At 45.9% G+C, this 16,605-nt stretch overlaps 2 protein-coding genes across 2 annotated transcripts in view; both read left to right on the plus strand.

Annotated features, from left to right (window-relative positions):
- Positions 1-331: 331 nt before the first annotated feature.
- Positions 332-2,476, plus strand: HOXC11 (homeobox C11; the record flags this gene model as incomplete). The annotated part of the gene is made up of 2 exons (XM_082073493.1): positions 332-1,010; positions 2,244-2,476. The coding sequence occupies 2 exons, from the start codon at positions 332-334 to the stop codon at positions 2,474-2,476; spliced, it is 912 nt and encodes a 303-aa protein (XP_081929619.1).
- A 10,940-nt stretch (positions 2,477-13,416) lies between these two features.
- HOXC10 (homeobox C10) overlaps positions 13,417-16,605 on the plus strand; it is a gene marked incomplete at its 5' end in the record, with an annotated part of 4,594 nt that continues 1,405 nt past the window's right edge. Inside the window, one exon of the mRNA XM_082073526.1 lies at positions 13,417-14,203. Within this exon, the coding sequence (XP_081929652.1) occupies positions 13,417-14,203 (787 nt within the window). The remainder of the gene's footprint in view (positions 14,204-16,605) is intronic.

Genomic DNA, 16,605 nt, shown 5'->3' on the forward strand with positions numbered 1-16,605 from the left:
AAGCAGCAAGTTCACAAGCCGCCCCTTGTACTTGTTCTGCTGCGCCGGGGAGGGGTGTGCCTTCGGGAAAATTAGCACAAATCTGCCATTGATTTTCATAATGTTTCTGCGGTGTTTGCAAACCAATCGTTTGAACCTCTGAGATCTTACCTAAGTGAACCACTCCTACGCATCTAAGTGCTCCAAACTGATATATGACAATATCTACTTTGGATCACGTGTCCTCCGGAGCGACTAAGACGGATAGCGCGTCATCTCGCCTTCCCAAATTTTTTCCCCTCCGCACATCGGATCCAAAACATCTAGCTATAGGAGCAAGAAAAGGAGAAAGATGTTTAACTCGGTGAACCTGGGCAACTTCTGCTCCCAGTCGCGTAAGGAGAGGAGCGCTGAGTTTGGAGAAAGGGCAGGTTGCGCTTCTAATCTCTACCTCCCCAGCTGTACCTATTACGTCCCTGAATTTTCAACTGTGTCATCTTTCTTGCCACAGGCCCCCTCTCGCCAAATCTCCTACCCTTACTCCACCAACCTCTCGCAAGTGCAGCCCGTGCGAGAGGTTTCCTATGGGCTAGACCCCTCGAGTAAATGGCACCACCGAAGCAATTACGCCTCGTGTTATTCCGCTGAAGATCTGATGCATAGAGAGTGCATCCCGCCTTCCACCATGACCGAAATGCTAATGAAAAACGAGAGCGTGTACAGCCACCACCACCACCCCAGCTCCAACCACCCGCCAGCCACGGGATTCTACACCAGCATGAACAAAAACACGGTGTTGCCCCAAGGTTTCGACCGCTTCTTTGAAAACGCTTATTGCGGGGCGGAAAACCCGACGGAGACCTGTCTGCAGAAGGGTGAGGGGAAAGGGGAGGCAGAACCCCAAGCCCACGCACTGTCATCCCGCGGAGAGCAAGGGATGGACCCGGAGGATGAGGAAGAAAACACAAACCCAGGGTCTTCAGCCTCGTCCTCTTCTGTCACCAAGGAAGGAAGCAAAAGCAGCAATTCGAGTAGGTAGAGCAGTAAATGGAAAGGTTAAGGGACTAGCCCGTGTGTTTTGTCGGTCAAATTTTATGTGGAGTTTTATAAGCATTCAAAGGATTTTATTATAACCTACAAAGCTCTTTCTTCCAACGAGAAGAATTTTTACGATGGGAAAAGCTCTTTGAAAAAAATGGAGATGTTAGGCGCAGACACAGTATCTTAGAGTCTGTGAAATTTTAAAAGCACACCATCGTGACAAATATTAACTTTGATCATGAACTTACATGAGCATTTTAAAAGGATTTGGTCCCGGGTTGCTGAGGGTAAAAGGCAATTGGGCAGAACACTACTTTAGCTGCCTGTGCTTTTTTTTTTTAAGGCATTGAGATGCATGCAAAATGCTTAGGGCTTTTTTTAATTAAAACTGTGTGTTAAGCCATTTCTCGTGGTGGGAGTGCAGCGCTAAGGGGGGAATCTGCCGGATTCGCAGGCAAAGCGGAGCATTTTCTTTGACTTCTCTCTTTAAAATACCATTTATTCTCCCCCAAGCCCAGTGGAGCGTCCAGCTTTTGTCAGGAAGGGCTTTTACCTACGCGCTTGTTCGCTTGGCTCTTCTGGGTGGTTTTTGGTGGGTTTTTTTTGCGCGTCTTCCCATTTTCCAGGCAGTCTTAGAGGAGTTTTGTTTCGTTTTCCAGGCTGGATCCAGGCAACTTGGCGAGTTGGCGTTCAGCGAGGGGCTCTTTGGGGAAGAGGGAGGGTGGGTTTGCTTCCCCATTTGCTTTCGTGGTGCAGAGTCCCCCTTTTGCAGCTCAGATGCGAAGTTCTCTTTCACTTTGATTCCTTTTTGCGTGTGTGGCGAGGACTGGAGTTAATCAAAAACTTATGCGGAACATAATATCTAGTTCCTCTAATTCCAACCTTGCTCATGCTGTTTCTATACAGATAACAGATTTGCAGCTGAGCGTGGATTTTCCACCCCCCCTCGGCCTCTTTAAGCCCCGCTCCAGCAGCTTGCTCTTTATCTTAAAAAATAACCTCTCTGCACCGAAAATGTGCCTGCGCTAAGCCCGTGCACTGGGAGAATAATTAACACCGCGATCCTTAATAACCTCACCTCTGCTACCCCCAACAATAGGCGAACTGCTGGAAGATATCTCCCCCTGCATTGATAACGGGAATTATTAATATAGCTGTGAAGATGAGTCTGTGCCATGTATTTCCTTAGGATATTTACTTTGCCTTCTGTTTTGTTCTCTAAGGTGCTCCCAGAACGAGGAAGAAGAGATGCCCCTATTCGAAATTCCAGATCAGAGAGCTAGAGAGAGAATTCTTCTTCAATGTCTATATAAACAAAGAGAAAAGGCTCCAGTTGTCTAGGATGCTCAATCTTACTGACCGACAGGTTAAAATCTGGTTTCAGAACAGAAGAATGAAAGAAAAAAAACTAAGCAGAGACCGCCTGCAGTATTTCTCGGGAAATCCCTTGTTGTGACCATCTTTTGCCATCCCCTGTGCTGGCGAAGCGTTGGGTGAGGAGGAGGAGAAGTGGCGAGCGCGGGTTTGCCCTTTGAGTCGACAAAGCAACCTCAAAGTTTAAGCCTTTTCGTTACTTACATTTCTATGTCTGGGACAGGAACAAAAGGAGCGAGATTCTCTTTCAGTTCCCGCTTCAAGGACTTGAATTCCACGAACATTTTATTTAATTTTTTCCCTTTTTTTTTTCCATTTTTTTTTTTCGAACAGGTCGGGATTCCTCCTTTTTTTTAATTATTATGATGATTTTAATTGCTATCACTGCTTAGGCGCCCTGTGCAGTTGAATCAGCAGTGCTGTGTGTTGCGGTGCTTTCAACCCGCAGCTGTTATCACAAGAGCGGCCAAAGTCTCCCTGTAGGATCAAATCACTTTATCTGGGGTGAGTGTGTGTGTGTGAATGTCCTTCTATGTGTGTGTGTGCGCGCACATTCACACCCACCCATTATTTCCACCTCCTCCGTCCACCCTTTCTATCTAAAAATATATATATATGCGCATATATATGGGCGTGTGTGCGTATATATTCTCTGCAGTATCATTTCTACATTTGGAGTCGGGATGGCGGGGGGGGGGGGCGGAAATCCAAACGAAAATACATTTACAATCGTGTCTCTGAAATGGTTTGTAAATACATTTCGTATTTTTGGTTCTTTTTCTGGAAATGGGAGACGAAGAACAAGAGGGGCGAAAAAAATAGAATAATTCAAAACAAAAACCTTTGTGTATGTAAAGTGAGTCCCCAGGATACTCTGTGAAATTCTGTGGCAAATAAAGACGTTGCAAGCTGTTCTACATTATGATTTTATTTGACCATTTTATTAGAATTTCCCCTCTTAAAAGCCTCTTTGCGGTCATTGTGGTGTGGGTTTCTTCTCGAGGAGCTTAAATACCTGAATGCATAGCAGAAATATCATCATCCATATTCATGGGACTCGCTGCAATCTGCTCTAATAGGACTGATATTAATACGAACCCTCCACCTTGGGTGTGGGATTCATTGTATCACCAGCGAGCTGAAATTTATAGGATTTTTCTTGGCCCAGTAATCCTGCCCTGATTTTGGCTCCAGATGCCTTCCGCTCTTTTCCGGTTCTAGTTAATCTTCCTGCATTTGCCTGAGAACAATATATTAGTCTTCTTTATTTAAAAAAAAAATATATGAATGAAACTCTAATTACACCGAGAAACGAGCTGCGTTTCCATGAGTCAAGGATACCTTATACCTACAAAGCACAAATGCAAAGTCAAGTCCTTAAATTCCAGCTTAAGGAAAACAAGTTCAACTCCCAGGCACAGTGATTTTTATCCTCCCCCCGCCCCCCCCTCCTGTTTGCACAATGACTTTTGCTCTTCTCGCTGTGTCTAAAACGTTTCCGAGGACAAAGAAACGCCGGCGATGCCGTTGGTGACGTGGTGCGTGTATTTGGTGTAAATACGGCAATTCGGAAGGGTGGGTTTGTTTGGGAGCGGGGGGGCGGGGGGGTGTTCTGTATATTTAAGGCTTCCAGTCCTGTTTTCTGATTGTGCGTATGGACGAGGGGGGGGCGACAAAGAGAGGAGAATAACCCCCGCCACAGCCAAGAAACAGCGCCTTCTCTTCCCATCCATTCACCGTGTTCTTGTAAAAACTCTCATACTCGCTTTTAAATACAACCCTGGTGAATGAAAAAGAAACAACAACCTCTGATGGTGTCTCCTGATTTTATTTGACAACGGGGGGGGGGGGGGAATTATGATAAACCCGCCAAAAACGCTCTTCGTTTGCCTCCATCCCAACACCCCCCGCGCGATTAAATGCAAACTTGAGGCGTTCGGGATAGACCCGTCTCGGTTACACTGCGATATGATCTTGAAAGGATGTTCAGGGACATGTTTTTCATTAAAAGAGTGGGAAAGGGGGAAAAAAAAGGGGGGGGGGGCGGGTGGCAAAACCTTTATTTTCTGAGTATTTCTTATTCGTAAAGCCGGCGAGCTGCAAGGACGCCTGTCCCGGCCTAAAGGTCTCGCCCTAAGCTTTGCATTGAATAAACTAGGGGTAAAAAGGGGGTTTCCTTTATGTTTTTGGTGGGGTCTGAAGTAAAATAGACAAGCTGAGGGTAGGAACCATCTTCCTGGCAGATGTAGCCGCACGCTGGGACCATCCCGAGGAGGGGGCTTGTCCTCCACCCCCCCAAAAAAGGCAACAAAATAGGCCAAAAAAGCACCTTTCTTTAATGAGTGTTTGCCAAACCTTCCCAAGGTTAGGAAAACTAAAGAGAGGTGCAATAAGGTGAATATCGGGAGGTCAGAAGCGGCAGTTAATGCTCCGTAACAGCAGCGGCTGTCCGGACAAAAGCGGCCAGTCTAGACATTGTAATAAAGACTGCAGCACTAAACAGCTTAATTTTTCTTAATTACCCCGTCTGGCTAAAGGAAAAGACTTCCGCAGTAAATAGTAAACAAATAAGGGAGTCTTGCCCAGGGAATTTAGGCTTTTTCCCCTCTCTTCTCTCTCCCCCTCCCTGTTTTTCTCTCTCCCCCCCCCCCGCACTTTTCCAAGGCTCCAGTTCAACTGCAGCACAATGAAACTGTAGGCCTAGTTCAAAGTTTTCGCGAGCTAAAATGGAATGCTAGTTGTAAAATCCAAGTTTATAGACCATGTGGGAGTTTACAGCAGCATTAAGCATCAGTGCCATGTAGGAAAAGGGCTGTTAATGTTCTGGGGAGGTTGTGGGGGGAGATAAGGGGCTGGCGGAGGATGGGGAGGGGGGGGGCACTGGAGATGCTTTGGGTACCACAATGGGGGTACAAGGATGATAAGGTTGGGACATATGTATGTCACCAATCCAGTGGTCAGGCGCCTATATGGAGGGTGATATATGCGGCTTTTTTTTTGGGGGGGGGTGGATCCCATTGAAGCCAAAAATCGCCATGGCGAGGGGTTTTCCGAGGCGGGCTGGGGGGTGCAGGGGTGGGAGTGAGCCCCACAGGAAGAAAAATGTGAATATATGATGTCTTTGAACTTCAATAAAGTCAAGTCCATCACCTTTAACCCTTTTGTAATAAAGCGGCATCAGAGAGGGTCGCGGCTCCCCGGCCGCCCCGCCCCCAGGGAGCCGGGGGGGGCTTGGGGGGGGTTGGGGGGGGGGACACCCACATTTTTCCTACCAAAAAACCCACCCAAACCAACCTCAAGCTCTAATTTTGAACCCCGCGTGGCGTTTATGATGCTTAATATTTAACTCAGCCGCGCAGCATTTAATGCATTTCCAAGCAGGTTTCACACACACTCTCTTTATTATTGTTATAAACCTTTTGATATCTTAACGCATGAAAAGTTTTTATAACTTTGTTTGGCATAAAAAGTTTTACAAGTTTTTCCCCCTTTTCTTTTTTTTTTTTTTTTTCTCTTTTTTTTTTCTTAATTCCCAGCACGCATTTAGTCTTTTCCATCAACTTTATTCCTACCTCGGATGTCCATCACAATAAAACCTCCCTCATAGGCTGGGGAGCTCGCTCTGTGCTCGACGTTAATGACACCCAGACTAATTACGAAGGCCCTTTCCATGTGACGTACGAAACACACCAACCCAACCTGTTTCCTATTGCTCCCTGGATTTCATACACAACATATTGGAAGCAGCCCTGGGTGACTTGGTTGTGAAATATTGCAGAGAGGGAAGGAGACGAGGGGGCCGGCTTCTAATTGGCTTCTTGCGGGATAATAATATTCACTTATGTTGGCTTTTATACAAAGCAGATTAATTCATTGGGGGGGGGTAAAAAGGGAGAAATAGAGAAGGGAAATAAGGGGGAAAAGGAAAAAAGGGAAGGGGAAAGGAAAAAAGGAAAAGAGGAAAGGAGGAAAAAAGGAAAATGAAAAAGGAAAGGGAAAAAGGGAAAAAGGGAAAAAGGGAAAAAGGACAAAAGAAAAAAGAAAAAGGAAAAAGGAGAAAAGGAACAAGAAAAAGCAAAAAGGAAAAAGGAAAAAGCAAAAAGAAAGAAGAAAGGAGGAAAAAAGAGAAGAGCGCTTGGGGAAGGGAACTGTGAGAGCTGCAAATGCTGGATTAAAGGGTCCAGAGATCCTCGTGGTGTCGGACGGGGCTTCCCAGCCCACGCACATGCACCCACGCCCCCCCCCCGCAGCTCCCGAAGGTACCGGGGCAGGAGCGCCTAAACTTGACTGTGTGACAAAGCGAAACCTCCTTGGTCGGCGTCTGAACGAAGCGAGTCCAGCCGAACAACTTCCCGAGAGCGGCACAAAAATCCGCGACATTCCGGCCTTTTTGACCGTTTCCACTGGGTTTTGACCTCGGTTCGCAGAGCTGGGATTTCGGGCAAGAAAAACATTAAAAAGAGGAGCAAAAAGGCCAAGAAGCAAGTCAGTGATTTTGGCGAGCGGAGCGCGAATCGCCCATCAATTTGAGCTAATCCTCGCCTGTGGATCCGTGGGTGAATTCATTTATTTGGCTACGAGGAGCTTTTATAGGAGCAATTGCTGTTCCCGAGGGAGAAGCAGCAGCAATTCCCAAATCCCGGAGTCCTCTCCCAGGGACCCCGGTGGCCTATAACTTTGGAGCAAAGGCGATTAAATTGGTTTTCTTAAAGCCGAAGGGGGACCGGCGGCGAATTTGCTGCTGAAATATTGAAAAGCCACGGGCAAAATGAAAAGAAATGTAAATTTAAAGATTAAAAAAAAAAAAAGGAGGGGGATGAAGGGAGGAGGGGGATACAACTTTGGGGAAGGAATTGTGCATTTTAGGCAAAGCGTTTGGCAACTCGCCCTATAGTTTGAACACCCCCCGCCCCGAATAGAAATAGCCGGCTAAAAATCAATAGGCCCGCAAAAATAGACACCCAAATAAATAGACGCCCAAAATAAATAGACCCCCTCCCCCCAATAAATAGACGCCCCAAATAAATAGAACCTAAAAGATAGATAGGGCCTAAAAGATAGATAGAGCCTAAAAGATGGATAGAGACTAAAAAATGAATAGAGCCTAAAAGATGGATAGAGACTAAAAGGTGAATAGAGACTAAAAGGTGAATAGAGACTAAAAAATGAATAGAGACTAAAAGATGAATAGAGACTAAAAAATAGAGACTAAAAAACAGAGACTAAAAAATAGGACCCCCCCGCCAAATAAAGTGGTATCAACAAATAAATAGGCCCTCAAAAATAGTCCCCCATAAATAAATATATAGATAACCCCTCCAAATAAAGGGGGGGAGAGGGAAGCTCAGGAATGTATGGAAACTATGACTTTGATGATTTTGCCCCAAAATGGCGGCCGGTTGAGGCCTGGTTGAAGCTGGGGCTGCGGGATGCGCAGCACATGTGAGATGGGAGCACGTCCCTCTGCTTTTGATAACTCCTAAATTACAACATGAAACCACCAGAATGCGGTTTGCAACCTCATAAGGCTGCTTTGCTTTTTTTTTTAATCTGGAGTGGAGGATTTAGGCTGGAGCAGATTGCTGATGGAGCCCATAAAAGAGCTTTATTCATTCTGGAAAAATAAATATATAGGATAAAAGCAAAAAGGAAAGGAGGGGGAAGAGCGAATGTAAACATCGCGATTGTTTATGTGCTACAAGTAGCGAAGTAAATTCGTTTTAATTGTTAAAAAGCGGCCTAATTCCTTTCTTTGAATTAAGCGATACGCGCTTAAGCGAATCTGCAGGCTTCTGCTTTAAAGATGTGCTTGATATAAACCGTATGTGACTGTACAAATGACGGTTAAACCAGCCCAAAGCCAAGATTAAGCAAGCGGGAGATCCTCGAGGGTCACTCCCGCGCTCAGCACTGTAGGTGTGGGAAAACGTACTCAAATAGATACCTTTTCAAAGGAGAAATACAGTGGTTTTGAAAGAAAATGTTCTCCACGTCCATACGTTTCTCAGTGCTCTCCACCTCTGGTTGTGTTTGGAAGGGGGAGACGCTCGAATTTAGGCAAATAGAGCAAAATATAAAGGTCAGGTTTTAGGGCCACTGTCTCCAGCTTATTTCAATGCTATAGGGATGAAATTGGTATTTATTGAGATACCCCCCCGCTCCCCCAAATCTCTTATTTCTCAAGCAGAACCGTGAGTGTTAATTCTGTCTACAGAATTCTGTCTACATTCTAATTGCAAGAATAATGTTTATTTGGGGCGCTCAACGCGCCCCCGTCGCCGCTTCAAAGGCGCCTGGTAAACGATCAGCGTTTCCACCAAGTTTGAAAGGGATCATTTCCCCATCATCATAAGTGAAAAATAGTAATTCTTTGAGGTTTGCTCTTAACTTGCAGGGCAGACGCAGATTTTAGCACGTCCTTCATTGTGTTCAATTGTTACCTTTCATCGTTACTCTTCGCCGCTTTCAACCGAACTTTTATATTGGTTTGGTTGGGTTTGATTAAAGCTTTATAAAAGGGACTCTCCAAAATCCACATTCCCATCAACCGCTCGGTTCTTTCGCAGCTTCAAACCCGCAGCTTCTCCCCCCAAAATCCAAGCAAAACCACTTCTAATTTTCCAAGCGTGCAATAATCCGCATTTCCAGAGCTCCCACCCGGATTTCCCCACCTCTGCCATATTTTTGTTATAATGGGGGGAGAAAAGGGGCAATATTAAAGTTTGTTAACGCGGCTGGAAAATTAAAGGAAACATTTCAACACCGAATAAACTCCTCCAAAACCCGCGTGTCATATCGTTGTGCTCCGTCACTCCGCCCGCTCTTGCTTATATATGAATTATATCTCCCAAATTTCACCTTGGTGATCAAAGGGGAAGGAAAACGGGTCCAAACTCCATCCAGCCCATGGGCGCTATGTTGGGGGTAGAAAAGCCCGACCATGGTTTTCAATACCACCTCAAGGAACATAATATCATTCCATAATTCTTTGACTTAAGTTACTCAGAAAGAAGGAAGCGGGGTAAGAGGGATTGTAAAGTTTGATAGATTTCTTGTGGTGATAGTTTACAGTTTCTAAGCCAACATATAAAAGGCGTGGGTTTTATTTTTGCATCGCTGTTATTGTACTCCAGTGTACTTTGTCATAAATCAGAATTATTTCCGCTACAACACGGGGCATAATACCGGGCAGAAATACAAATTTAAGGTAATCATTAAAGTGCTGCTACCAAATACTTCCTCGAAGCGAAAATGAATGTTTGCCATAAAAACGTAACAAAACTTGGTGAAAAATACAATGGGCATAAGAAGCGCTTTCTCCACATAACTCACGGTTAAATAATTAGATTGAAAAGGGGACAGGTAAAGTATTCCGGGGAAGCCTGAGAGATGCTTTGTCTTGGAAATTGGAGACATTTATATACTCCTCGGGGTGATGCGTAGGGGAAAAAGGGGCTTTGGGGCATCTTTCTCCCCCCCTCCCCATCCTGAGCACGGATTTGGGGAGGTTTTAGGGCGATTGTTTTGGCTGTGGCGCTGGGGACAATGGGAGGACGCGGGGACAACCCCGAGCGTCCCCCACCTCGAGGGATCAGAACCTGCGAAATGAGGGCAAACCCCACTTTTCGTGTGTGCCTTGAAAGGGGTAAAAAGCCCCCAAACCCCCTGAAATGGCCCAAAAAAGGCCGGGTTGGAGGCGTGGGGGCGGCAGCGGCCGAACACGCAGCGGTTACGTGTCTCTGGTTCCCCTACAAGTGTGTAAAATTCAAAGTAGGTTATTAAAGTCCTTACCACGGGTAGACTCTCTCCTTTTAAGTTTTAATAGCATTTGTTCGTATTTATTTTCTGTAATTAGCGTCAAGCATTTTTCCCAACGGGGGTTCCACTTAGGCTGATGAATTTTATTTCTCTTTCCATTAATGACCCATGTTTATCATACTTCTAATTATTTGTAACTTTAAACAATATTCGGTCTCCTGGAGACGCCTCCGTGCTGCTTCCTAACGCCAACTTTCCCATTCCCACGGCCAAAAACCCCATCGCAGTGAAGTGCCGAGATTGATCCGGGTCATATTATTATGAACAATCTGATTTGAGATTTCCTCGGCCCCTTTTGCTCGCGAAGATGCTGCTCAGCGACTCACCAAACAGCCTCGAAACCCTCCGAACCTTCGCATCCCCACCTTGTGCTGGCAAAACCTGGCGAACAAAACGCCTGCGAACGGTGTAAATCTTGAGTTTATACTCACAACGTTTACACATTCATAAAATATGAGGTTTCCAGCACCGTATTTTCCTCTTTCCAGCAACCTGGATGGGGATTTTTGACTCTTGCGAAGCGCCTGGTTCTGCGAAGAAGCCAAGTCGGAATCATTTAATGGCAGGTTTAACGTGCTCCGTGCAAATCCTTCGTATCTTCTTGGACAAAAACGCTCCAGAATACATGGCGGGAAAACAAGAAATCAGGAAAACATATTTAATCTTTAGGCAGACAATGCAGGAAGCTATAAGGTCATATTTTGGTGTCCCCCAAAAAGGCACATGTGTAACAGTTTGAGCGGCATAAATTATTGGGTCGCCACATCAGCTGCAAAAATAAAGTAGAAAAGGGGGGGGGGAAAGAATCAAACTGGATGGGGAGGGGGAGAAAAAGCAATATAATACAAAATTGCGTTGGTCTTTAATTTCATCACCTATAAATGAGAAAATATTGGCTCCCACACTAAAGTTTTATTCTTTGCTTATAAATATGATGTGGAATTTTCGTTGGATATCATAAAACGGAACGATTTCTATCAAACCGGTTTAAAAAGACCTATGCAGATAACACAAATAGAGGCAATAAAGTCGCAAATAGCTTTCCAGGGGAACCAAATGGCGTCTGAAGGCTCCGCAAGCTTTTGCTGGGCTGGGGCAGGAGCACACGAAATAGGATTTATGCACTTTTTAGGCTTTTTCGGCCTAAGATATTGAAACTCGTCCCACTTGATGCGGCGAGAAGACCCGCGAAGGCTCTTGAAAGCGAATCGAGGGGGATTTTACAGCCCAGCTTTGGCAAATCTTTGGGAAAACAGGTTTGCAGACGTGAGAATATTTAAGCAGGACTTTGCTCTAAACCGTTACAAATCACCCCAAACGGTCAAGTTCCACTTTCTCCGCTCCTATGTGCGGCTTTTTTTACCCGATTTCGCTCACTTTTTTTTTTTTTTTTTTTCCTAAATGAAAGGTGCCGTTTTCTTTTTGTTTCCCTTGAAAGTGACTCTGAACCCGCCTCTTTCTAATCGTAATGATCTTGAAATTCCGGGCTATCTCCCTTTTCATTTATTTATTCCCCATTGCCCTAAGCCGCCGCTTCACCTAAAACCCGAGTTCACCCACAGCCTTGCAACACGCGGGGGAAATGATGGAACAAACCCCACTATAGAGCTTAATTACTGCACGATTTAGGAAATAATCAAGCTAATAAAGTTCAGGGGAGGGCTCGATAAACACGGGGCTTTAAATTCCGTCGTGTTTAAGCCACCAAACATTTAAAATGGACAAGAAAACAACAACTTGAGCTGCCATCGCAGCGAATTGCGCCAGAGAAGCGGCGAGAGGGTTTATTGGGGAGAAAAGTAACTTTCCTGGTGGAATCACCCCAGGAATAGACGAATAAATCAACTAAAACCCAGTAAATCGGGAAAGTTTCAGCTTGCAAACCTTTCTGCGTTATATTTAGGGAGCCCCAGGTTGGATTATTCCCCCCACACTCAGTATTTTCCGAAGAGGGAGCAGAGAGACAGACAGACAGACAGACAGGAGGGGAAGAAACCCACCACGCCACCGCAACTCTCGCAGTTCACCGGCTGAAAGTGGCTCCTTTTGCCCCAAATTCCACCTCTTTTTTCCCCTCTCCATGAGGATTTCCCCCCACCCCCCCAGCACAATACCACACATGCCATTTTAACCCAGAAACTTAAGACAGTTGGGGAATGAAATTGGATAATTAGAAAAAGCTGTGTGCGCAGAGACAGGGGAGGCGAAGCTGCTTTGCTGCGGGAGAAAAGGCTAAAAGACATTAAAATACCAAAATCAAAGGAAAATAAAGCCAAGCTGGATTTTCACCGTCTTTTTCTTCATTAGAAATAAACGCTTGAGAAATATCCAACCTGCTCTAAGTAGGTTCGGGGTTTGGGGAAACGCCTGGCTGAAGGCTCTCTGTATTATTCCCCAATTTGCCCCTATTTTCTCTCCCAAAGCAGCAAAACCAAAGCGGCGCCGAGTGCATCTCCCTCCCCACCCCAAACCCCATCCAGCCCCCCCAAAAAGCCCCAAATAATGCTAAGAAGCATCAAAATAACGCCAAGAAGCAGCAGCGCAGCAGCGGCGGAACCCAGAGCTGTGCTGGGGAGGGGGAGGAAAGCGCAGCCGGGCGGGGGAAGGACAAGGCGGGGCGGGGGGGGGGCAACAATTAGGGATCTCAGTCGCTTTTGGGGTGGCAAAAAAATTGCGAGGAGGCAAGAGGGTGGAAAAGTCGGGGAGGAAATTTTGATTATTTTTAAATTTAATAGTTAAATTTAAATTTTACCCCAAATTTTAATAATTTCGAAAATCTCTATTTTTTTAATATTTTTGTCGCCCGCTTGTCCTTCACCCCCCCCCCCCTTTTTTTTTTTTATTTCCACGCGTGGCTCCGTTGGTAAACAAACGGGCGGGGGTCCGGGATGGGGGGGGGTTGCCTTTGTTCAACGTGAAGGTCCCGGCCCGGTGCTGCCAGATGTCGCTGTTGCTCCACGGTGCCGTTCCCGGTCCCGCCAACTTGACCCCCGTGACGTCGCCCCCGTCTGAATCATCAAGGCCATTTTCAATCCTCATTGGCCTGGGCATCACGTGGGGGGGGCTGGGAAAGGGCGGGGGGGGCGGGGGGGGGAGAAAAGCGATGCGTGGATAATTATGGTGCTTGATATTTTTTTTTTCCCCCCTAAAAAAAAGATGTCAGCCCCTGGCTGGACTATTCCTCCTTAAAAAGCCTCTCTGAAAATGTCATGTCCCAACAATGTGACTTCTAACTCGTTTTTGATGGACTCGTTGGCCGGTACCTGTAGAGGGGAGAATTATTCCTCCAGCCAAGGGATGTACATGCAGCCTGGGAGCGATTTCAGCTGCGGAGTCATGAGGAACTGTGGAATTATCCCGTCTCTTTCCAAAAGGGACGAGGTGAATAGCTCTACCTTAGCTCTCAGCACCTATCCATCTTACCTTTCGCAGCTAGACACTTGGTGTGACCCCAAAAATGCGTACAGGATCGAGCAACCTGTTGCAAGACAGCTCCCATCCTGCTCCTTCCCAACCAATGTCAAGGAAGAAAATGTTTGCTGTATGTATAACGCTGATAAAAGAGCCAAAAATGCCACAGAGCCAACCCTCTACCCCAACCAAATGCCTGAGTCTTGCCTAAATGACCATGAAGTCCCCGTTCCCAGCTACTACCGAGCAAGCCAAGGTTACCCCTCCATGGAGAAGACGTCAAATTGCAACAATCCAAATGAGTTTGAGGCAAGTTTTGAAGCCAGGGCGAGCCTGAACCCAAGGAATGAGCATCTGGAACCAGCACCACCACCTCCTCCACCACCTCCTCCGCCTCCCCCGCTGGCGAAAGTGAATTTCCCCGAAAACACAAAAGCAGAGCAGATCCAGAACACGGCCAGCAACGAAATTAAAACCGAAAAGAGCGCCCCAGCACCCAAACCCAGCCCTTCGGAAGCAGAGAAAGACCCGAGCAAAAGCACTGACACCAGCACTGATAACTCTGACAATGAAGCGAAAGGTAAGGGAACCGTTCATTACCAGTAGCTAATTTCGGCAATTAGTAATCAGCCGTAGCTAATAAGAGCAATGCGAATATGCAGGAATGTGCTCTCTGTTCTGCCAACTTCTCCTCCAGAAACTGGCACAAGAATTGTATTGTTGCTGGCTTGGGGGGGGGGAATATTCTTCCTAGAAAGGTTGGTGTCGCTTGTGTTTTGTGTGCTTTTATTAATTTTTGTCTTTTTAATTTTCTTTAAATATATATATATTAGAGCTGAGGAAAAAAAAGAGCAGGAGAAGTCGCCCTTGTCCTGTTTATATGGAGAAAATTTGCTGTGCATGTACTTTGTAAAGCAAAAAATGGTCCTTGCCATCAGAATGTGAAAATATGAGGCGCTTTTGCTCTGAAATCGCAGAGACTTGGGGTTTGTTTGCTTGGGGGGGTGGTTCTAGGTGGGGATCGTGTTTTTTAAGGCACATGAACCCTGATTATTCCACACTCCCCCCCCTTTCAGATGGCTTTCTGTGCTTTATTTCCGTGTGCGGGGCGGAATTGGCTCCTTTGGCTTTGCTCGGTGTTCAAGTGCGTTCAAAATATATCTAAGGATTGAGCTGCGTAGGGTCTAATTTGCAGTTCCAAACATCTCAGGCTGGAGTTGCGCACTGGGGCTCATTTCATGGCTTGGAAGCTCGTTGGGAGAGGAAAAAGCTGCTTTGCTTTGCTCTCTTTTTTATCCTGGCGGATTGAGGTCTTGTTTGCGAAGGCAGAAAATGTTTCTGTGTGTTGAGCAGATGTTTCAAGTTTGGGGTTGTCTGCAAAGAGCCTGCCATTGAGCGCATTTTATTGTCATTGTCGAGATTGCATATGGCTGGAAATCTCTGTGGATGGGAATAGTCGGGTTTGTTTCTGTCTTCATTTGCAGCTGGGTGGATTCAGAGGCTTCTTGGGGGTCAATAAGTGAGGGTGATGGGAAGGGATGGGTTGAATTGCCCGAAAAAAGTTGCGAGAAAACATGATTCGTGTCTTATGCGGGGGGATTGCGTGGTGTGCAATGTGGATTAAAATATCCGTGTCTGAGCTATAATTAGTGCTGTGGCAGCAGGATGGCCGGGCTGTATGGCGGTGTATGTGCATATAGGGCTGAACGCATGTAGGATGTGTGTGGACCCCCCTCCCTGCACATAAGCACCAGCAAAACCTGTCCCTTGGCGTTCTTCCCCCCGCCTTCGAAACCCAAAGAAACACGCCAAAAATTGGCCTTTAAAAAGCAAACACTTATTCTTTATTATTATTTTTCTCTTCCCCCCCCATTCTGTATCCAAAGGGAACTGATATTATCTGACACTTGAGTTACAATTACACACACACACCAAAATAAAGGCAAAGTCAAGGTTAGCAAAACCCCCGCAAACTTATCTGCACAAAGAACCTCCAGCGTCCACGCCAAGAGGGGTTTTGGTGGGAGTGAACCCGTCAGGAGGGTGATATCGGGTTGGATTCGTAACTGGGGCGGAAATAAATACGGAAATAAATACAGATAAAGTCTTGTTTTGCTTCGGATGGTAAATGCAAAATGGGTGCGTGGAGAAAATTGGGCTTTCCCCGCTTTTTTTGTTCCTTTTTAAAAGGCATTTCGTGGTGTTCGCAGTGTTTCCAAATGGTCAGATCCAATTTGGGGCGGATTTTGTTGGCTTCTGTTGCTGTTGCTGCCTTTGAAAATCTTTTCTAGCTTCTGTTTTCGTTTGTGTTGAACCTGGTTTCTTATGATTATTATTATTATTATCATCATTATTATTCGTGCGGAAGGTAAGAGACCTTGATGTAATTTAAGCATTGTGGGGGCGAGAATGTTTCCAAGAGGATTTGCAGGGTTTGGTGGCATGAAAGGTTTTCTGCGACCGCCAAAGTGGGTCCTTGTCACACCAGCGCATTTTGAAGGTGCCTTTGGCTTAACCCCAGTTTTTTTCTCGGCGTTTCCCGAGGAGGTTGTTGCTACAATTGCAGGATCCGCTTGGCTCTTTTCTTCCAGTTTAATCCCCAAAATGTTGGCCGGCTGCTGGTGCCAGGATTTTCTCATGACCAAATTCAAAGCTCAAGTATTTCGCCGTGTTTATTTATGGACGTGTGAAATACGTTTGCCTTTGCGAAGTGGATGTGTGCGTACCCAGACGGGTGAGGAGGGTGTAGATGGGATTACAATTACCTCCCGGTTTACCTATTTGTGCCCACTCAGCTCATAAAGGCAAATCTATTTCATACAACGGAAAATACACTTGGCGGCAAAGCTGCTCGGGGGGTCCCTAGGACGAGCAAAAATAGGTTAATTTCCCCCCAAAATAACACGCCTTTAGGCAAATATTCCAGCTCGCGGTTCATTTTGAAAACCCAAAGAAACTGGGGGGGTTTTGAGGGTGGTAAAG

Source organism: Streptopelia decaocto (assembly GCF_964273445.1).
Source record: "Streptopelia decaocto genome assembly, chromosome: 27".
In the NCBI taxonomy this organism is placed as follows: Eukaryota; Metazoa; Chordata; class Aves; order Columbiformes; family Columbidae; genus Streptopelia; species Streptopelia decaocto.